The sequence below is a fragment of the Acinonyx jubatus genome, chromosome A3, assembly GCF_027475565.1.
Source record: "Acinonyx jubatus isolate Ajub_Pintada_27869175 chromosome A3, VMU_Ajub_asm_v1.0, whole genome shotgun sequence".
Classification (NCBI taxonomy): domain Eukaryota; kingdom Metazoa; phylum Chordata; class Mammalia; order Carnivora; family Felidae; genus Acinonyx; species Acinonyx jubatus.
The window spans coordinates 77,075,478-77,097,862 of NC_069388.1; the positions used below are offsets into that span (position 1 = coordinate 77,075,478).

At 45.2% G+C, this 22,385-nt stretch overlaps 1 protein-coding gene across 12 annotated transcripts in view; it reads right to left on the reverse strand.

Annotated features, from left to right (window-relative positions):
• The window catches only part of BCL11A (BCL11 transcription factor A), a 101,614-nt gene extending 83,280 nt beyond the window's left edge, over positions 1-18,334 (reverse strand). For 2 of the 12 annotated variants that reach the window (XM_015070522.3, XM_053200630.1), the window contains exons 1-2: positions 16,453-17,023; positions 9,173-9,502 (exon numbers count right to left, since the gene is read on the reverse strand). In XM_015070522.3, the coding sequence (XP_014926008.2) occupies positions 9,173-9,502; positions 16,453-16,507 (385 nt within the window). In that variant the 5' untranslated portion in view covers positions 16,508-17,023. The other 10 variants (XM_027072398.2, XM_027072402.2, XM_053200633.1 and 7 more) reach the window with 10 other exon arrangements.
• Between the last annotated feature and the right edge of the window lie 4,051 nt (positions 18,335-22,385).

The following is a 22,385-nucleotide window of genomic DNA, read 5'->3' on the forward strand; positions in this document are numbered from 1 at the left end:
AGGGTTGATATGGGATGTGACAGAGTAAATCAGAATTAGATTAAAAACAAAAGTTTAGAAACTGATGCTACACTGCAGAGCAAATGGGACCTGAAGGCCAAATTTCCCTTAACTGCCTTCAAGTCATTTTCCCTATTAGAGCGTTTGCCTGCCACCCTCTTGCTGGCGGTACTGCAATCACATCAGAAAGTAGAGTGGAATGCATATAGGAAGGCTCAAGATATTCCTCTTTAGATACAATACCTATATATTTAATGTATAGCAATTAACTTCTGGTCAGGAGTCCATAGGCAGCAAGCTGTCCCAAGCAGATAGAGGGGGAGAGGGGGCCCAGAGCTGGGACAGGCACAAAAGACAGGTCCAACAACAATGCCTGCTGTCAGCAGCTGAATTATTTTTATACAGGAATTTTTATCTCTATTGTACAAACAAGTACGTGTCTGTGCAGACTTGTTAAGCAATCCACTTGTATGTAGAATAAGATTTTTTTTTCTTTCTTGCTACCAGTCACACAGCTCCAAGATCAGAAGAAATACATAGTCTTTGAAGCTGCTCAAATGTTTTAGTTAAAAGGACAGCAGTTGTTTTCAAAGATCCAAGAGTATCTTTATCAGAATTAAATTTTTCCTTATTGATTTTTTCCCCTTAACATAACAAAAACATAACATGAGAAGGTTACGATTTATTATTAAAAATTTTCTCAGTCTTTAAATCATTCTTCAGTAGCCAATGTTCACTTTTAAATGTAAAAGAATAGTTGTGTTGTTGTGTTTTTGTTTTTTTTTTTTTAATCTTAGGATGGGATGGAGTAGGAGAGAGAAACTCATGAGATTTAAAATTTAACATTGGTTAATGTATTGTTTTAACTGTGAACTCAAAGACTTGTGGAGGAGGGGGCTAAGATGAGCAGTAAATGGCTCATTGTGAGCTGCCCCCTAAATGTAAATAAATCATGAAATCACGGTATCCCCTGAGTCGGTAAAGGGAAATGCTTCAGGTTTTTTTTTTTTTTTTTTGGCCCAAAAAGAGAAACTCCATATTTAAAACGTAAGAGATCAGACGTGGCATGTAGAGCCTTGTACTCCAGCTAAGTTAAGAAGAACCCAAGCTACACCTTATTTCTCTAAAAATTAACAGATGTGATTTTTTTGCAGCTTTTTTTATACATCATTACATATCAAGAAAATGAACAACTGATGAATATAAATTTAAATGCCCTGATGGTTAGCATGGGGCTTCCTTGTGTTATTTGGTTTTTGGTTTTTTGGGGGTTTTTTTAGAAAATTCAAAAAGAAAACAGAAACCAGAGAGCGTTGGGGGGGGGGGGGGACACAACAGCACCTGTGTTTGTTTTGAAAGCACCTTCGTGGGCTTCACAATTATTCCATTCTTCATTTTAATGGGAGTTTTTAATCAGCGGACTCACCTGTATCTAAAACTAAGATCAAATTGTAGGTGTAATTGTTCATCGCCAAGGCTAACAAGAGTGAAGATACAAACAGAAACTCATTGTGAGTGACCAGAGGTCCCCAGGTATCCCCTTCATCAACATGCCTGCTCCAGGGTCCCACTGGGAATTTCCTGGCGGGGCCGATTCAATTCTGCATAACATGCTGCCAACCCTATCTGGAAAAGTGCGTGTTAGGCGCCTTCTTGCTTCTTTTACAGGATGTTTAAATCTGATCATCTCACCTTTAGTGGATATAATTTGTTGTGTAGCACTCTATGAACTTGGTATTTTATCTATGTGGAGAGATCAAAAAGAAAAAAGGAGGGCAAAATAGGGAGCAACTCGCAGCCCCGTCCAGCCCTCCTGCCCGGTGCATTGCCTCAAAGCAGGCACCTGGTCAGGTAAACCTTCCAGGGCATTGCATCAGATCCGCTCACATCAGTCTCCAGGGTGAACCAAGAGATGAAACACTCCGGCTCCCTGTCTGCAGACTTCTCATTCGCCAGTTCTTGGCAGCTTGTTTTTCCAAGTGTTTTGTTTCAGGAAACGTGTGTATTTTCTTTGTACGTTTTGTGGATTTACCACAACTGGTTCTGACAGCTGTTGATTCTGTTAAATGAACACATTATAAAAATCCTCTTTAAAACCTCAAGCAACAGTGGACTCAAAAATAACGGCAAAATGTTTTAATGGAGTTCCAGTTGAGAGTTGATTTTTTTTTTAAGTACAAATGAAGGTACAGAAGCCTTTTAAGTCAGCACTACATCTAAACTGAATGTCTGTGTGTGTGTGTGCACGTGTGTGTGTGTGTGTGTGTGTGTTTAATAGGGAAAGAGGGGTGTTGCAAATCACCACAAATATTTACACTGTATTCCCTTTGTTCAAATCACATACTTTTAACAGGAAAAGCTGGAACAGCGGCTATTTAAAATTTTAAATATTCAAACGCCTGTAATTAACCATACGAAACAAATTATGTCGCATTTCTCCATACCACACATGCAAAAAATTCTGGTGGTGGATTGGGAGGTGGCAGAGTTGGGGAGACAACTCCAAGAGGAGGAAAGGATGATGTTTTCATTTTGCCATAGATCAAAGGAGAACAAGAATGGAAACTGTAGCATTTCGAGCATTTTTACATCGCTGTCTTTCACACTGGGCTACCTAAGTTTACACAATTCCCCAGACTAGCTGCATATTAAGCTTGCTGTGTACAGCTTTATTATGGTGCGGTGGTGGAAGAGGCATTAATATTCCGGCTCCGCATCTGACAGGGCATTTACATGCGCCCATCTGAGCGGCACCTGAGAGCTCCTCCAAGGTGCAGTAACTGTGCGTCTATTGTAAAGGCAAATGAAGCTCACCTATTCCCTGCTGGGGTCAGAAGTGACCTCACCACCCCCCATGCTTCAAATCCTTCCCTTGCCAACCTAACTCAATGCCATCGCAGAATGACGAATGAGCTCAGAAATAGACCCCAAGTTACTAACCCTGCTAAGAACAGCAAAAGCCTTTGCTGAAATGTTTTAAAAATGCATAGGGAGTGCAGCTGGCCAGTAAAAAGCAGAAAGGCAGATTCCAGTGAACCCAATATGGAATACGTTACCATTCTAAAACTGATTAGAAATACAGTCTGATGTTTACTGGCTTCAAAGTGAGTTTGGCATCAAGCATACTGGCTTTAATAATGCTGGCATTTATTATTATTATTATTATTATTATTATTATTATTATTATTATTATTATTTTAAATCTGCCTTTGGTCTCTAGGAGACCTAAAGCATTCTAGGAGAGCTAAAGCATTCTTATTCGTCAGGTTACATTTCCTGGAAATTAAGTTTGTAACAGAAAATGACTCTAGTAGCAATAATATGGTTCGTGCTCAAATTAATTAGGTCATTGTTGTAAAAACTACATGGCAAATTACAAAGGTAAATTTACTGATATTGGCCAGAGCCTCTATACCCTGGAAGTAAAGGAGAGAAGCAGTTTAAGGATGCTTATTTACCTGGGGAGGAGGAAAGGACAGAGGAGGGAGGGATACAATGGCCAATTTTCTATTTGTATTACAAATAACAATACTGATTATTATCCATTAAATTATATAGTCTGAACATATTTATGAACTTTATTAATGTCCTCCAAATTGACACATAAAATAAAAACCTGCTTGATTTGAGACAATGTTAAAAATGGGCACTAAGTTAAAATCTTCTTTCTTTTTTAATCCTTGTAATAACAACACTGCTGACATAACCATGACCCAAATGAAATCTGAACAAGCAGAAAGGTACTAAAGATCCTTGGTGATTAAATCTCTTGCTAAAAAAGTGGCAAGGTGCCAGGCTGGGTCCAGTTTGATGCTAAGTGCTTTTTACTGCATAAAGCTGGTACTACGGTATGTAAAAACAGACTTGGGCTAGGGGTAAATTTTGTCAAATGATTCATTTGTGCAGTAAAGTGTGTGAACAGACCAACCAAAGTCCATTAAATTAAGTTAACACTGAATGCCATGATCTCGGTGCATCTCCCTAGCTGTGCTACTTTGGTTCAATTTCATGTTTTCCCCCAAGGAAAGCCAAACTTTCTTCCTTTCTCCCTGACTAGTGTTGAAAAGCCACCATTCATCCATTCTCCTTTATTAAACACTTTCACTTAAGAAATAACAAAATTGTGAAAAATGCTTCCCTAGGATTTGCACGTTAGTTATATGCTCCAATTTAGTCCTCCCACATTAGCCAAACTACATGGGGGCTGTGGTGTGAAATTAATGATTTTCCAGGACTTGAAAACGTGCCATTAATATGCATCCAACTCTCCTCTTCCCTGAGCTTAAGGTTCGCTGTCCTGACATTGCCTGCACGTTTCTACACCCAGTTGCATTTTCCAGCCCATGGGCAGCTCCACAATTAAATGCCACATGCACGAGGAGAAAGGTGTGCAAAACAGATTTCAGATCCTTTAACGTAAAAGGCACAACTTGCAATACAAGGATGGAGTGATTTAAGAAATTACAGCACTGTTTTTTTTAAGATCTCACAGAATGAACACAGAGAATGGGAGGGAAACTTTCCCCCTCTGCTCCTGTTCTTGAAGTGAATACATATTTGTGTTTCCAATAAAAGGCCATTTTTACATTAACTGTCTGTAACAGCAGGAGACAGAAAAACTAACACAATCTCCACATCACACACAGGATGATCTTCATATCACGTGGCCCTATTCTCAAAACTATTATTTATAAAAGACAACTAGGAAAATGCACAATGCATCTTTTCTGTGTCACCGGAAGGGTAATGTCTGAAGAACTTTGAGATCTTTGGGAATCTTCCACATTTTAGACTTTTTTTTTTCCTTTTTGGCTTTCCGAAGTAAATTTAGCAGCCATGCGGGCCACTGTGTTTAATTAAGCTTTCAAAAGTCCTCTGACAATGCCAACAATTGTAAGACACTTCTGTGGCTCAATCATGCAATCACTGTGACAGTTCTATTTACAATTTGTCTTAGAGCGAGTTTCTCTGACATTGTACTTTGACAAAACATCCAAGCTGCCAGTTCACAACCTTTCTTGGTCTTATTTACAAATACAGCTTGTATATAGGACTCCCAGACTCATGAACATGAGTCTTTGGGTAGTGGCCTCACAAACACAGGCTCCCAGTGAAAATCCTAGATATATATAAGGAAACAATATTCTCTATTCTCTGCATACTGAAGGTAAATAAAATGTTCACCAGTATATTGGGGTTTTGTTTGTTTGTTTGTTGTTTTCTTTTTCAGCTGCCATGCTAAAAATTCACTTCAGAAGTCAGTGGTTTTTATTCAGAATCACACAAATAAAGAGAAATTAAAAATAAGTAGTCATATTAGGATACTATAATTTATAGTCTCATTTACAATTATACCATGAAGTACACAAATACATCCCCAATTCATGCTGAGTTAGGAAAGAATTAGAATGGGTACAAAAAGAAAAGGCAAGTTGATTTGCTAAGTTCCGAAAAGCGTTATATATATTATACTTGATTTACCTTTAAGTAACATGCTGACATGTTTGTTTTTGAATTAGTATTTCCCCCTCCATTAGAGTAACTGTCTTATATATTTTTATCTAGTTACGAAGTACATTGCCTAAGCAAATTAATTTTTAAATATCCTGATATAGACGTCTATGTTCATGATTTTAAGGAGAAAAAATATTATGTATCAATAGTAGTAGATATGAGTACATTTTATAAGACTGGTCCTATTCTCCCCCATTCTCTTAAAAAGCTAACTTCACGACAGCCCAACCCTAATTTAAAGATTTCCATGTGTCATAAGCCAAAATCTCAAATCTGACATTGTGGGATAATATTTTTGGCCTTTTCTGTAAGTGAACAGCAGTTTCACATTCACTAATCTCTGATGAATATTTCCCCCATCATAAAAGATGAGACTACAAAACACAGCAACAGCCCTGTTAAAAGCCCTGACTGCCAGTCACAGGATGCTGACATCTGATGGTGAGTATCTGACATAGAAATAGATGCACTGGGCCCCACACAATATGACCTGCTCATTTCCAGTTAAATTCATACTATGTCAATGGTTTCACTGGATCACAGCCACACAGTATTTTGAATATGTGAATGAAATGAAAAAAGCAACCTGATCAACACACACATGTACATGGGTGAAGTGCTGAAGCTCGTAACCATCTATACGCCAGGTAAAAAGAATCACCCTTTCCAAACCACACTCCTCTTCGTGCGGCCTATGTCCAGTCAAAATGCAGATCACTTTACTGAAGACTTAAAGAACGCTACCTTATTCTCCTATTTGAAAGCCCCCAATGCTAAGCTTTATTTATCTCAAGAAAATCTGTCACTGTTTTATTCCTGCTTCCTGCCTATAAAATGGCACAGAACACACAGGGAGCTCAAATCCAACTTACATCACTTTAATAAAGCCTTTCCTACACAGTGCACTTAAATGACTACCTTTTATGTGGTTGCCAAACATATTCTTCTAGAGATTCATCAATAGATCTCTCTACTAATATGGAGCATTGCTTCGCCTTTCTTTTTGTGACACCACAATTCAAATATCTACTGGATGATTATTCTTTTTGTTTCCTTCCTCGCCATAAAAAGAAAAGCAGACTTGGAATTGTAAAGGCGTGCTTGAGAGAAATGGGCTGGTAGTGTGCACAGCCGTCTTCCAGAACTTCCCTTCAGAGACACCTGAGGGCCAGGGCATCTTAATTTATGTGCAATGGTAGAATGTTAATTTCACCATAGGAAACTCTTAATTCATTACTGTGAATTATGAGAAGTCATGATTCTAGTTACTGACATCTCGCTTTGAGATGTGACCACGCTATTTATGTCCAGCCAATTCCAGGGTGGGAACAGGTGATTAAACACAATAAAATGAATCAAGGCTTTGTAATTATTTGTGCATGAAAGGTTTACCTCACCTGGGTTGCTACATTTGTGCACCCATTGAATATCTTAGATACCTTATAACGCTTTTCATCTCAGTGAAATTATTTAGTATTAGCCCTCTAAAACATCTTTTAAATTTGCTTTCTTTTCTTTTTTCTTTCTTTTGTGTTTTGTTTTTGGCAGGGCCGGGAGGGGGTGCTTCTCTGGGCTCTGCTATTATACTGGGTCTTAGAAACAAAAAACCTTTATGACAACCAGAAGTTAAGGAAAATATCTTTTCTTTCTCTATGTGCATTCACAACTATAATAGTAAAAAGCTATCACTATAGTGCCTTCCCCCCCCACCCCCCTAGCTTTTAGATTCCTCTTCTAAGTACAGAAGCACAGAATTTTGGAGCTGGTTAATCCGAGAGTGAATAACCTATTTGGGACCTCAGTAAGAAGTGTGGTTTTAATTCCTGCTTGACAGACACTGTGTTTTGTCTTTTAAACGAGCGGCCCGATATGTAAATACGATGTTACATCACGCAAGTGTTACTCCATATTTGGTGATTTAGAAAGGCTTTGGATCTCCGAAGACGACAAATCCCCTTCCGCTTGCTCTTGCTTCATTAATCATGCCTTACATTTTCCTTCCAGTCACAAGACAGCACATGGAAATGGTCACTGCCATTGCCCACTTGTGTGTGTGGTGGGGGGGATAAAATGTTAACCTACATGTCACATAAGCTAAATGCGGTGAATTCTAGAAAAATATTTTGTAAATGCAGCTTCCCTGGTACAGATTTCTCTTTTCACTAAAGGAAAAGTATCTGAGTGTTATTGCAGGAAGCATGGGGAAAAAAAAAAGAAAGAAAGAAAGAAAATGCCACGTTTGATTTTAATGATCAAATTCCAGAGGGGGCGGGAAGAAAAAATAATACGACATTTAATTCCCTCTGGACCACTGACCTACTACAGTTCAACTTTGTGGTCAAACGAGGTCAGAAAGACAAGTTCCAGTAAATCAATTGATTATATGCACTATCTTTCCTAAAACTGAATAAACCTTCTGCCTTTTGGGGGAGGGGGCAGGGGGAAATAGAAGAAAGGGAACCACCAGCAGGCTTAGCATTTTTGTCACCATAGACTCTGCATTCACTTTGTCTTGTGTGTTAAATCACTCTGGTTTCACAAAAAAATGTCTTAAGGGTCACTATATAGTGTTGCTGCTTATCACTTAGGGTAAGGATTTAAGTCCCTCTGCTAGCCGTTAATTCCTTTTCCCATGAGCTGCTGAGAAACCCACACACCTAACTACCTCTCTGCTAAAATTAACCAAAGGAAGGAGAGCTGTTGAATATGTGTGTGTATTTTTCCAAGAGAATTTTTACATTGTGTTATAGCTGAAACAGTGGAAGTCTGGACTGGACATTTGTAAGGGTGACATGTGGTTGTGTAAACCACAAACAAAATCAAGATACATCTGTCAAAACCACATCAGAGACAAGAGAGAGCACAGAGAAGCATTTATCATTTAGCTGAGGAGGCAGGCTGCAGGGAGCAGCCGTTCCTGTCAAACCAACCTTTTGAAATTTCCAACATGCCCTTAAACTTTTCGAGTAAGCATGTCTGTGCGCTTCAGCAACTGCCCTCTCTACTCTGGCCTGGCCAGTCGAAAATGGCATCTTAAAGTCAAGGTCATGGTGTCATCCCACCACGGGGCTGTGTTTAATTACAGCCCCATACGGGCTGACAGCCAATATGGATCCAAGGCGAGCCCTGAAGCTCAGTTAACTCTTTCTACCCAGTCCCAAACGCCCTGTCAGCCCACCCTCCTTCGCAGAAGCCTTGAGAACTAACAGCACCCCTAGGGAGGTCTGACCAGGTATTCTGACTCAAACAGGTCATTGGCCAAACTACAAAATGCCTGTATGGCCACTTCGCCTCTGACTTGTCACCATGGCTGGAAATGGACATTGGAAACAGGGCCAGGTATAGTAAGGTTCAACACTTAAAAATGAGAAGGGGAGAAAAAAAGGAAAGAAATTCAGCATCAACAGATCCAGAGAGAGGGTATCAGGTGTGTGTACCTATTCCACCTATATCTGACTCAGTGAAGTGGAAAATATTTATTTTTTTTGTGTTCTGGACGTAAGCAATAGGAATGATTGTTTTAACATTACAGGGCTGTCGTGGACAGTCACATGGAGAAATACAGAAAGCTCTTCACCACTCCTGAGTGCTTGGCTACAGCACCTCTGAAAATGAAAAGAAAACATGCAAACAGCTTTTCTCCTTGCTTCTCATTTACCTGCTATGTGTTCCTGTTTGGGGCAAATTCCTCTAGATGACGTTGATAAACAATCGTCATCCTCTGGCGTGACCTGGATGCCAACCTCCACGGGATTGGATGCTTTTTTCATCTCGATTGGTGAAGGGGAAGGTGGCTTATCCACAGCTTTTTCTAAGCAGAGGCTGCCATTGCATTGTTTCCGTTTGTGCTCGATAAAAATAAGAATGTCCCCCAATGGGAAGTTCATCTGGCACTGCCCACACGTGAGGAGGTCATGGTCCCCTTCTGGAGCTCCCAAAGGGCCGTGGTCTGGTTCATCATCTGTAAGAATGGCTTCAAGAGGTTCGGCTGTGGTTGGAGAAACAAAAGCACAATTATTAGAGCACCAGAGAAGAGAGAGAAAGGGGAAATACATTCTCAACCCCACCCCATCCCACCACATTATATAAAGTGTTTCTAGCCTCCTTCATATAATACCCAGAAAATGTGAGCACCTAAAACATGTAAGGATATGGAGGTTATCAACAAGAAAGCAAATTTATCAATGAGGCAAATCATCATATATTTAAGGAAAACTATCTGACTCGCATAACTCCTGAGAAACCACACACACACACACACACACACACACACACACACACACACACACACTCTATAAATTCTGTCTGGTTTTCGAGTTTAGAAACAATGTTGACTGTTAAGTAAATAGTTAACACAAGTGACATAAAGAAAGCTTAAATAATATCTACCCCCAAAACTGGTAAAAACATGGATTGAAACCAAATTTCTTTCTTTTTTCCTACAAAGTTGTCTATTGTGCCAAAGAATAAAAGAAGAGGTAAATAAACACACACACCCTTTGTGTCAGTGTATATACTTCGAAGTATACAGAGATTTAGCTTCGTAAATTAGAAAGCTACTATATCACACACAAAATGTGCCACATTTACACCGCCATAATAAGCAAACGACTGCATTCACCTGTGAAACGGATCTAAATAATAATCATAACGTAGCATAATTCATACTGCCAAAAACCTTTCTGATCTCACTCTCAGTAGTGCCACAAAATCAAAGAAATACCAAATTCACTGGCAATTCTTCCCAGACACATTAGCTAAATGGGATACTTTTGAGTACTTAAGAAAATAAGCCAATTAGTCATTTTTTCATTCTGAAGAAAGGAATGCCTAAAATATTCTAAACATGTTTGCACTTGGTGGCTCCCATCACATAAAAATCAGAATGGTCAAGCAAATGCCACATCTCAGAACAAGGCTGAGAAGTCCTTTCTTTAGACTTGAAATACTTTGCCTAATGTTGTCAAAGTTGACTAATTTTCTGAATGAGCTCCAAAACGCTTCATTATGGGACTATTTCTACACACATAATCACCAGCGGATGGTATAACAAGGTAGATATGTCTTTCATTCCCGTTACCTTTTTTTTTTTTTTAACTTTGCACCAAAATACTCTAGCGTCTCATTTGAACAGCTTCTATGATTTTTCAACCTTCCAAAGGGGAAAAAAGAGTTGGTAAGTATCTGCTCCTGAAACTGTATGCTTACCCTATCAAAAAAAAAAAAATCACAAAATACAAAACACATCCAGGATGCTGCCAGTTAATAAAACTGAAGCAGAAAATGTACAAGTCTTAAACAGTTAATCAGTCTGACCTTCTTTAGCAAGCTGCCAATTTCACATTTAATGAACTTAAAGCCACAGAGAATCAAAAAATAGATTTTAATTTGAGTGTAGAATATTGGAACCGATTTTGATAAAGTGCAAAAATCCAGTGAACTCAGGTTAAATTTATTTCAACCCTACCCAGGCTGAATATTGAGGGGGAAGATCTGGAGTAACTCCCAGATGTGCTGGGTGAAATAATATTGAGAGAGCCCTGCCTAGCTGCACCTGTGCTCAAGTAGGACATGTCATAATTTCTAGCCTCTGGTACTCCTCCTAATTTAACATAAGGTCACCACAGGAATATGAAGGTTATATTCCCACTAATAAAGACAGCAAGGTAAGCACTTATGTTTCTTTGCCCAACATACTGACCAAAAGATAAACACAAAAAACACATGCATGCTTTTCAAATAAAATGACACAAATGGAAGTGCTTTTGCATTATGCCTCTGTGTCATTTTTCTCCTACATTTGCTTTCATTTTGACCAAGTGAGGCACTGAATAGGGAAGTCATTCTCCAAGATCCCTGCTATTTGAATTAAGGATTTTTAAGTATACATTGACAAATGTGGCTTTTTGTTGTTGTTGTTCAGCATTAACTGCAAGTTCTGAGGGTTACAGATTAAAGAAAGATTCAGGAATAATATTTTGTTTCATTAAAGTTAGTACTACGTAGAACCTTTGCAAAAAAAAAAAAAAAAACAAAAAACATTTTTTAAACTCCACCATTAAGATTCATTTTGTTTGTTTGTTTGTTTTTTCATCCCCAAGGCCTGACATATTCTGAAAGTGGAAATATTATTTAGGAGCAAAAGGAAATATTCTCCTAGGTAGCAAATAGTTAAAGGTAATGCGGTACAAAACAGACTTGGTTAAAGTCTTCTAAATGTAGTGACTGAACTGATTTACAATCAAAACCAGGAAATGAAGTGGTAATTCAGAGGTTGCTGATTACACCTCCACATTTCACCTAATTAATTTTATAGGAGGCAAAGTTCTTGAAAATAACAAGATGATCAAATGTACAGATATAAAACCTGTAACCTCAACATTTTCTATGCTCTTAACGTAAATTATTGCTAATTAACAAGAATTATATCCTAATGTATGAAATACGTCTAACATCGGGCTTCTTGCAAAACATTTGGCTAGTAATGTTCAGAGAAATATCAAAACGTGTTTATTATTGCTGCTATATTATTAAAAATAAGACGAAGTGGGGCACAAAGAAAATATGAAAATACAATTCTCTTGGTGTAGTCTACTGATTTGCATTGACATCTTTTCTCAGTGGTAATCAACATTTCCTTTCTGGGCATCTGTTAATTTCTCTGTATTTTAATGCAAATTCCTCTTTCCCTAAAAACATTCCTAACCTCAGCCATTTTACCCCCTCCCTCAATTCAACTCCATCCTCCTTCGCCCCCACAATACCAACGTTTCTAAGCTCCGGCCTAAACCTCCCGCTACAAAGCGGGGAGTCCAGGATTGAAGTGGAAGGGAGTGGGCAAATAATCATAATAATTAGCCACGAATTCTCTACAAGAGGAGAAAAATAGAAAATAAAATGCTTCTGCGTTCAAACAGCAAGACAGACTGGAACGTCTCAATGCCCCAGCGGCTGACTGAGATCTCCTTCCTCTCTGCAGTTGCAAAGGAATAAATTTAAAGAAGAAAAAAAAAGCTCAAGAAGAAACGTAGGGAAGAAGCGAGGGAAAGGAAGGCTGTTGGGGGAGGGGAAAAGGAGCTATGCCTTCAACTTTGCTTTCCAAGTCCTTCCTTTTGATTGTCTTAACAGGGTAAGGAAGCAAACCGAGTCAGAAACGCAGAGAGGAAAAGCAAAGAAACAAAAGCGAAGGCTAAGGCTACAGGCCCGGGGCCCGGGGCCCGGTGGGGGCGGGCTTTGCAGAAAGTGAAGTTGGGCGCCGGGACTCAGGCACAAAGCGAGCAGCTCGCTGGCTGCAGCCTCCGGCCGCGCTTGCTGCAAACACGTGCAGCGGCGACTGCCGGGCCGTGGGGCCCGGGCCAGGCCGGGAGGCAACGGGCAGCCAGGGGCCCCGACTGCCGCCTCCACCCGCGGTCCAGCCCGGCCTCAAGGTGACAACCGTTCCCTGGCCCCGCCAGGTGGAGAAATGGGAAGTGAGGCTGGGAAAACTCGGTTGGTTAACCTGGTGCAGTCTCGGTATCCTCACACACACCTCAAGCGCGGGCCCTGAAATTCATTCTGTGTCCCCAGGCTCACACTTTTTACTTTGGGGGATCTCTGCAAATGCGTTTCCCCGCAATTCCGGGCACGAGTGTGCGCAGCGCCGCGGCGGCTGCGGTTATTCATTATTAATGACGCTGCTAGCCCGCATCATTATGATGATAACTATTACTATTGTTGTGATTTCGGGCTCCGAGGCGAGAGCTGCGGGAGGCGGGGGAGCCAGGGGTCGGGCTGTACAGCCGCTGTGCAAGCCCAACGTAGCCGCCGTTGTCCGTGCTTTGCGCTGGGGTGTGGGGGTGGAAGAAGTGAACCCGAAGACCAAGTGCAAACTTGCTGGATCCCGCCCTTTGGCCTTGCCTCGAAGGCGGAGAGTGCGTACCCCCCTTTTCCCCCTACCAAAAATGCCCGCCCCGAAAGAAAGCGAAAACTGCACCCCACTCCGCGCCCGGCGCACGGGATTGTCGGCCGCGCTCCCGAGCGCTCCTCCGCAGCCCCGGCCAGAAGCATTTTTAAAGTCAAAATGAAGAACAAAGACATAAGGGGTGATGGGGGGAGAAAGGGAATTCTGCCTAACCGTCCGTTTCCCCCACCCCCACCCTCGCAAAGCTCGTCCCTCCCCGGCCGAGAAACGCAAAGCAGGGAGTGGGGGAGGCTCTGGTACAGGTTCAAGTTCGCTGAGCTTTCTTGATCTTGTTCTGCCTCCTAGCGACCGAATGGCTCATTCAGCCTAAGAAGCGGAGGATTGGGGGGGAGGGGGGTCCTGAACACCCGAATGGCTCCCGCCCCCTCTGCGCACCCAGAAAATGAGAAAGAACTGGCCCTTGAACCCCCTCCATACTACTCCCTTAACCCAAAGCCCGCACTGAAACTGGGATAGAGGCCAGCTAAACCCACCCAGCCTGGAACGTCCCGAGGTGGACCCGGGGTGGGTGGGGGATAGGGGAGCAGCCTGGACTGCACGCCTCAGTCCGTCCTTTGAGCCCCCACTGCATCCTTCCGAAGAAGGTTCCGGCTTTCCCGAGTCCTGCGAACACTGCCCTTCCTTCCCGCCGGTACCTGGCCGGGCTGTAACTTCACACCGCCGCACGCCGCGTCTGCTCCGCATCCGGCGCGGCCGGGGGAGTGGGGGGCGGGGGAGAGCGGCGAGGGAGGGATCCGCGGGGGTGGGGAGAGGGAGGGCCCCGCAACGTGCCGGGGCGGGGGGAGCTTCCGAAGTGTGTGACAAGTTCCAGAGCCCAGTGAAAAATTCAACTCCTTATGCGCACCCCCCCAACCCTTTAATAAATACAGAACTGGGTATAGACGGTGTTTTAAAATTACATCAAAATTTAAAATAAGGGTCACGAATGAGGAGGGGAAGGGATGTGGGCCTTCTCATGCCTTTCTTTCCCTTGCTGCCAAACTTTCCTAAGTGCCCACCGCCCGCCTTCCCAGACGCACTCGGTTAGCCAGGACACAGTAACCCACCCACCACCTCATAAAGATTCAAAAGGACCACCGCCCCCCCCCCCCCGACCCCCGACCGAGCCAGACCCGGGTTAGAGGGCAGAAACTCAAGGGTGGGGTGCAAGGAGTACCAGGATCCAGCACTCCCAAAACACACAGTCGCACATACTGCTCCCTTGCTCACCTCCCCACCCCACCCCCACCCCTCCCAATTCACCCCCCACCTGGCCTGGCAAGGCTCGGGAGGCGGGGGATAGTGGCCAGACCGGGTGGGAGGGGGTCAAGGAAAGCACGTGGTGACCTCCCCAAGGTCCGGCGCGGTGGACAAGAATGTCGGGGGGGGGGGCGGGGGAGGGGGGAACAGACGCGCTTTTTCTGTTGCTTTACAAAATAAAAATGCTTCGCAAAGCTGAGTTTCTCCCCAGCCGATTTCGAAGTCTGGTGGGCTGGGAGGAGGTCTGGGTATTGTGCTGGGGGCGAAAATGGACTGTGGACCCGGCTGGCGCGGAGTCGCGGCACGGCCTGCCGCTGTGCCGGCGGGCAGGCGGCTGGCGCGGGGTGGGCGATCCTGGGCAGGGCGGGGGCGCGGCGAGGCCCGGCGAGGCCCCGGCGAGGCCCGGCCGCCGCCGCTGCCCGCTCCCGGGCTGCCGCGCCGCGCTCGGTCCTCTGTCTGTTTGTTGGCAGGAGGCTCCCGCACACGCGGTGCTTGTAAACATTCAGACACGAGATTTTTCCCAATCAAAATCCACTTCCACTTTTTTTGAAAATCTTCCAAAAAATAGTAAGAGGAGGGAGTTCCTCGCTCCCTCTCCATGCCGCCGGCGCTCTAAGTTTGCAACTAAAGAGGTTTTGGGGAAGGGGGTAATTGTATTTTTCCTCCTCTAATAGAGATTGAGATTTTTGCAGGGGGGGTGGGGGAAGTCAAAGAGGAGAGCGTTGCAGAAAACGGCTGGCCGAGCGTTCGGCTTCTGTTCTGGGGCAAGAAAATTTTTACATCCTCTTGCCTTTATTTTTATTTTTTATTTTATTTTATTTTTCACGTCTTCTCGCCGCCACTTGAGGTTCGGCTGGGAGGGGCGGGCAGCGGGAACCCAGGCGACGGCGGCCCGAGCGCCCTCCCTCCATCTCCCGCTCGCCCCGGGCCCTTGCTCCTGCCCTTCGGCGGCGGCGGCGCGGAAGGGCAAGCGCGAGGAGCCGGCACAAAAGGCAGCGGGACAAACACCCACCTCGGGCCGGAACAAAAGGCAACAGCGCCGGCGGAGGCTCTAGTCCTTCGCGGTCGCCAGGCTCTCCCAGGCGCCGCGGCCCCTCTCCACACTCTGCAGACTCCAGAGCGCCGGGGGGCCCCCTCCCACAATCCCACTTTCTCACTATTGTGGAGATGACTACTTTCTTCCTAGTGCACACTTGACCGTGAGCGCGCCGCTGTCCGAGGGCCATTCTCACCTCTTTTTTCCCTGGGAATTGTTTTTTTGGCTTGGGCTCCCTCCTCCCGCCCCGTTTTCCTTCCTTCGGTGAGTGGAAGCAACCCCCCTTTTCCCCTCCAGTTCCCTCCCCTAGGTTTGCAAGAGAGTTGTTCGCATCCATAGCATTGTTCATTATTTTGCAAAATTGGAGGGGAAATCATTGCGTTCCTTTTCTAAAAGCGAAATAAAGCAGCGGAAAGCATGAAAGAGGAGGAGTCAAATTTTGTAAATTAAATAAAAATAAAAGGTGCGTGCTATCCCAAAAGTGTACGTACGGCTGTGGTTCGGGATAGGATGAGGTTTGTTTTTTGTTTGTTTGTTTGTTTTTTCTCCCTTTTAGCTCTTTTCTCCCGACTCTCGGAGGTTCATCTCGTGAAAAAATTAAAAAATGCATGCACACACCCCTCTCTCCCCCTCGCTCTTACTTCTCGTCCTGCGCGCTCTCGTGATTATTAATAATTATTATTACTATTATTGGGTTACTTACGCGAGAATTCCCGTTTGCTTAAGTGCTGGGGTTTGCCTTGCTTACGGCGAGACATGGTGGGCTGCGGGGCGGGCGGGCGGCGGCGGCGGCGGCGGCGGCGGCGGGCGGACGACGGCTCGGTTCACATCGGGAGAGCCGGGTTAGAAAGAAGGAGACTCCAGAGAAAATATCTTCATCAGTGCCTTTTGACATCCAAAATAAATTAGAAATAATACAAAGATGGCGCAGGGAAGATGAATTGTGGGAGAGCCGTCATGGCTTTTTTTTTTTTAAGCAAAAAAAAAAAAAAGAGAGAGAGAGAGGAGAGAGAGATAGAGGGGGAGAGAGAGAGAGAGAGAGAGAGAGAGAGAGATGAAAAAAATGGCAAAAGCCCCCCTGAGCTGCAAGTTCAAGTGCGGACGTGACGTCCCTGCGAACTTGAACGTCAGGAGTCTGGATGGACAGAGACACACAAAACATGGGCAGGGCGAGCAGGAGAGAAGGGGAGGAGGGAAGGGGAAGCTCACACCAATGGACACACATCAGGGGCTGGACATGAAAAAGAGACCAGGACAAGCCAATGGCCAGTGCGGGGCGGGGGAGGTGCGGGGCGGGGGGCTCCGCAGACGCCAGACGCGGCCCCCGGGGGAGGGGCGGGCGGAGGGGAGGGGGCGCTGGGGCCGCAGGCTCACCAGTGGCCGCAGCGAGCGCCGTGGCGGCAGCGTGGCCGGGAGAGAAGAAAGGGGTGGGGGTGGGGGGGGGGAGCAAGACGTGCGCCCTGCTCCCCCCCGGACGCGGACCCTAAAATGAAAGATTACTTAAAAAAAAAAAAAAAAAAAAGACAAGAGTGTACAGCGAGACTGCAGCCCGGGTCCGGGGAAGCGCGGGCGGAGGGAAGCCAGGTAGAGTTGCTCCCGGACACCCTCCTCCGTGCGCACACCCACTTCCCCTCACCGCCGCTCCACGGCCGCGCTCGCTCTCCGCGTGCGGATGCCCGGGGCCGTAGTGAAAGCCCTGAGCCCGCGGCTGCGCTCGGGAAACTTTGCCTGAGGAGAAGATAGCAAAGAAAAATCACACGAAGTTGAGAGCTGAGCCTCCAAGTTACAGCTCCGCAGCCGGAGAGGGGAGGCGGGAGGGAGCGCGCGGCAAAACGGAGTCCAGCCCAAGTTTGGAGGGTTACGGGTCCGGAAAGGCAGCTCTGGGGCCTCCCGCGGCCGGGGTAGCCTGGAGAGAGGGAGCAAGGGCGAGGGAAGAGGCCCCGGCCAGAGGGCACCCCTAAGGCCGAGCGGGAGCGGAGGGGTGGGTGCTGGGATCTGAGCACCCTGGCAAGTGATTGCCAACTGGAAGCACGGAGTCTAGGCCCCCCAGGGTGGCGGAGACAGAGGCCAAGGAATAAAGAACGAGGAGCCAGACTCGGGGAAGTTCCAGTCCCCAGAGGGGAGTACCGGGGCCCGGGGCGAGGAAGGCGCCGAGGCGTCCACCTCACCGAGCGGCCGCGGGCCAGAGGACAAAGCATGGGCAGTACCGAGAGTTCCAGTCCCTGGGAACGTGCTCCCGGCGCCGCGGGAGGTCCTCGAGCCAGGTCCCAGGGATGGACACACCCCCTCCCACTCCAGAGCAACTGCTAGAGCATAGAGGAATGGAAAGAAAAATGTTTCTTACAGGCAGGACACAACTATTCCTGTGCTGTTACCCGGGGGAAGAAAATGGGGATTGGAGAGACAGCCACTGGTTCGCAGGAGCAGCGGGGAGACCACGGTGGTGGGGTGACTACCCTGGGTCAACGCCGTGCTGCTCAGGCGCCCAGAGCCAAGGCATACACCCTAGAGTCTGCAGGTCCCTCTGGCCTTTCCACAGACGTTCCCGGGAAATTAAGGAAGACCTGTTGGAAATAAACCCCTGTCTCTTTAATGCACACACGCGCTCTCGCGCACACACACACGCGCGCGCGCGAGCGCGCGCGCGCGTGCCGCCGCTGTCAAAAAGCGGGCTTCACTCTGGCGTGGGATACTTTCAGTTTTACGTAAAATGTACAGCAACAGCACCCCCTGCGATTGGAAAGTTTATTCAGAAACGTGTCTGCAAAGTCCCCCGGCGTCTCCCGCCTCCCAGCCTCCCCGCCTGCCTGCGCCACCCTGTAGCCTCAGCCGCCGCCGCCGCCGCCGCCGCCGCCGAGGAGCCAGAGCTGCGATTCCAAATCCGGAAGGGCAGGGGGGGCTGGGGGTGGGGGGTGGGAGAAGCAAATGGACTCAAGTCCAAGGAAGGCGTGGGGGGTGTAGGGTGGAGGCGGGTCGCTGTGGCCCGCGAGACTCGGAGCTGCAGGTGGACGTGTGTGAGTGTGTGTCTGCAGAGCAAGGAGCCTTCCTTCCCTCTCCTCCCAGCGGCTCCACAACCCCTCGCGTTTTCTCTTTCCCCCTCCTCAGTCTAAGGGACGTCGTTTCTGTAAATTCACCCACCCAGCTGGGGGCTTTATTGTTTTAAGCTAAAGCCCCCGGCTTGCAAGCGCGCACCCACCTCCCTGCCGCGCAGGCAAACGGCTGTTTATTCTCGTGTTGTCTTAGTAAAGTTTCAAACCTATTGGAAAATGACTGGCTTGCCTGGCTCGGCGAAGCTTCGGGCCCCACTAAGGAAGAAAGGGAGGGTTTGATGTTCAACATTAGGAGAGATGTGTGCTGAACTGGGTTTGCGTAAATGTGTTTTGTTGTTATTGTTCCCCTCCAGCTTAGGGGTAGGGGGGAGGCATTCAAATCCTGTTTAAGAAGCAGGAAGATTCACTTGCAGTAAAGCTCTGTAGTGTGTGCGTTACACCATTTCCCCTTTTTCATGAGTTCTTCAGAGCAGGCGGCATCTCCCACTACTGTCTTTTTTTTTTTTTTTAATCTTTTTAAACTAGCTTTAGAGCGACCAAAAGAGTGTCATTACAAGAGACAGGGGGTGCGTAGAAATGAATGGTTGGAGGGAAGGCGAAGAGAGGGAAGAAGAAAGTGCAACTGGGAGGTCTTTGAAAAATAAATAAATAAGATAAAAGCCTCATCAGGTCACAATAGTGAGTCAGATTCTTTCGGAACCGAGTTTTCACATTTAAATATTTCCCCCATCCATCCATCCATCCATCCATGAAAGTCTATATATAGAGAAGGTATATAAATGGGCGAATGTGTGTTGTGAAAATATATATGTATGATTTATATATAATGGTGTGTATAAAGCTTTCCAGGGTTGGCTGTAGTGTAAAAAGTAATGACTTTATTACCTCTGAAAGGTTCTGTGGTTCACATTTAACAGTCTTCTGAATTACAATTCATTACACAATTGTGTGCTCTCTAAAACCGGCACCGCATCAGGGCCGCTATCTGTGGTTATTTCCAATAAATAACTGGCAACATTTTATTGATTTTCTTTTTTAAAAAAATCATAGGAAATTAAGCACTTAGTTACAAGTAGGTCTGCTATGTTATTGCACTTGTTTCAGATTCCAGGGGGTTCCTTCCGAAACCACATCTTAAAACATACATTAAAAACCCAGTTTTGCAGCTGCTTTCTCTGGGTGCCAGTGGAGAGGTAAGCAGCGACGTTTCCACCATTAACATATATTTAATTCCACCATCATAAAATGCCCAGAGTGAAATAGGAACTGCCCTCCGCTCCCGCCCCTCCCCCAGCCTGATTTCACCCAGTCCAGAAAACCTGGGCTGTGTATTGGCATTTGATCCCTCCTCGTCGCGCACCCCCACTGCTGGTCCCTTGTGCTCGCCCCTACGAGTGATGCCCCCTCCCTCTTTGCTGCTGGATGCTCGCTAAAGAGCCCAAAAGTGGGGGGTGGGGTGGGGAAGGGTTTGTATGCGTGTTTAAAGAAAGAAAAATGTGTTGTTTTAAGAGGTTTAAAAATATTACATAAGTATTGATTAATGATGCAGGTGGTTTTGTAGAGGGGTGAAAGTTCACTTTAAACGCGCACACTTGGATACACAATAAGTATATTTACCTTTACCAAAGTGGCTTTAAGAAAGTAATAAATTATGACAACGTTAAAATTATTTTCTGGCCGTTCAGTTAACTTCATTTGGAGCTGTGGAATCTTTGCTAATTATGCTCCGTGAGCTCTTTCCCAAACCTTTGGTGACGACACTGAATGTAAACTCCAGGGCAACAGACGACCCCTCCTCTCCCCTCCTCCCCCTTTTTATCTTGCCCGCGGAGGAGACTCCCCAGGACTTCCTGCAGTATATATTCTGCCTCTGATCTCCGTATTTAATAGCCAAGTCCTGGTTTATGCTTTATAATGTGTTGACAAGTTTTCTAACAGACTTTCTGAAATAATGCACATATATTCACGTCGGTTAGAAACCCACCGTATTTTTAGAGTCGAGTAGATCTATACCCTAATGCAGTGAGAGAGTGTAAATCATAGAGGATTTCATAGTCCTTTCAGTAGTTTTCGGTATGAAGTATGAGCCGCGTGGCCTCCAGACGTAACCTTTTAGAAAAAAAGACAGTGCTTTTATTTTATGGTGTAAAGTGCTTTTAGCTTCAGGGCTCAGAACGTGAATGTGGTCAACAAACAGCTCCAAGAGAGAGACTTAATACAGTCCCAGCCCTCGTGCCGAGGATCGCCTGGCGCGGGGAACTCGGGCTGAGCTGGAGAATGAAGGGTTAAAAGGTCTGTCTCATTGGAAACTACAAGATTAAAATAAAATATTCACTCTCTGCCTTTAGGGGGAAACACCTTTATAGGCTTAAAGATAAATAAATGAATGACTGAATGAATGGTTAAAAAATTGTTACAATCAGTTCCACCTTGCTTTTGATTTTCCTTTTTTTCCTTTTTTTTCTTTCTTTCTTCCTTTTCTTTTCTTTTCTTTCTTTTTTTTTTTTTTTTGCTTTTTTTCTTTTCTTATTTATTTATTTATTTTTTGGCCTAATAGCCATTCAGAAAATAGAGAATGGGCAGTCATCTTCATAAAAATAAAACTTGGGCTTAGATTCAATATTTGGCATAGGTTTTACATTTGGGGTTCTTGAGGGTGGGAGTGCTAGGATGTCCTTAAGACAAAGGAAAAATTAATTTTAAAAAAATGAAGGGAGTTGTGTGTGAGAAAGAGGGTGGGCCTTAAGTGGGCCCCCTAAATTGAAAGGTGAGAAGAAGGACCACTGATCCCTCCTCTCCCCAGCCTCCCTCAGCCCTCACCTCCCTATAACATTTCTTCCTCCTCTACTACCAGTTTGATCCAGAGCCTAGGACCTAAGGAGCCCCACCCCCACCCCAGGACTGTGTCTATACCTTATGCAAAGGCAAACATTCCCCAGGGAGGTTCCTGGGGGAGCAGTTAGTCTGGTATTTCTCCAGAGGCTCCCTGGGCCTTTAGCTGGCTGGCAGGCAGGCTACTTCATATACCTGGATGTTTCTGTCCAAAGAAAGAAAGAAAGAAAGAAAGAAAGAAAGAAAGAGAGAAAGAAAGAAAGAAAGGAGAAGAAAGAAAAGGAAGGAAGAAAGAAGGAGGGAAAGAGGGACTAATGAAGGAATGGAGAAAGGGAAGAAAAGAAGGAAAAAGCTGAATCTGCTCTAAATAAGTCTATACTTGCCTCCAGACTGGGTTGCTGTGTGCTGAGTCAATAATGTATGGGTAGGGGGAAGCAGTCTCACCATTTAAGCAAGAAGCCCTTTGGAAGAGAAGTTCTGGTTAGAATACTGCTAGGTAAAATACTCAGTTTAGCTCCCAAACGTTGGCATCGAAGACACATAGGTGTTGGGCAATAAAGCCAGTCCAATGTACTGCAATGGAAGCATACTAGTTCCACAGTATGTGAATACACAGTATTTCAATACCCAGTGCACAGTAGATGCTCCATTAATGGTTTTTGAGCGAATAAGTGAATAAATCCTATTACCACGTAAATGAAACCAACATAACCATTCAAATTCTACTAGTTTCCCCCAGAGACCAGTAAGGCTT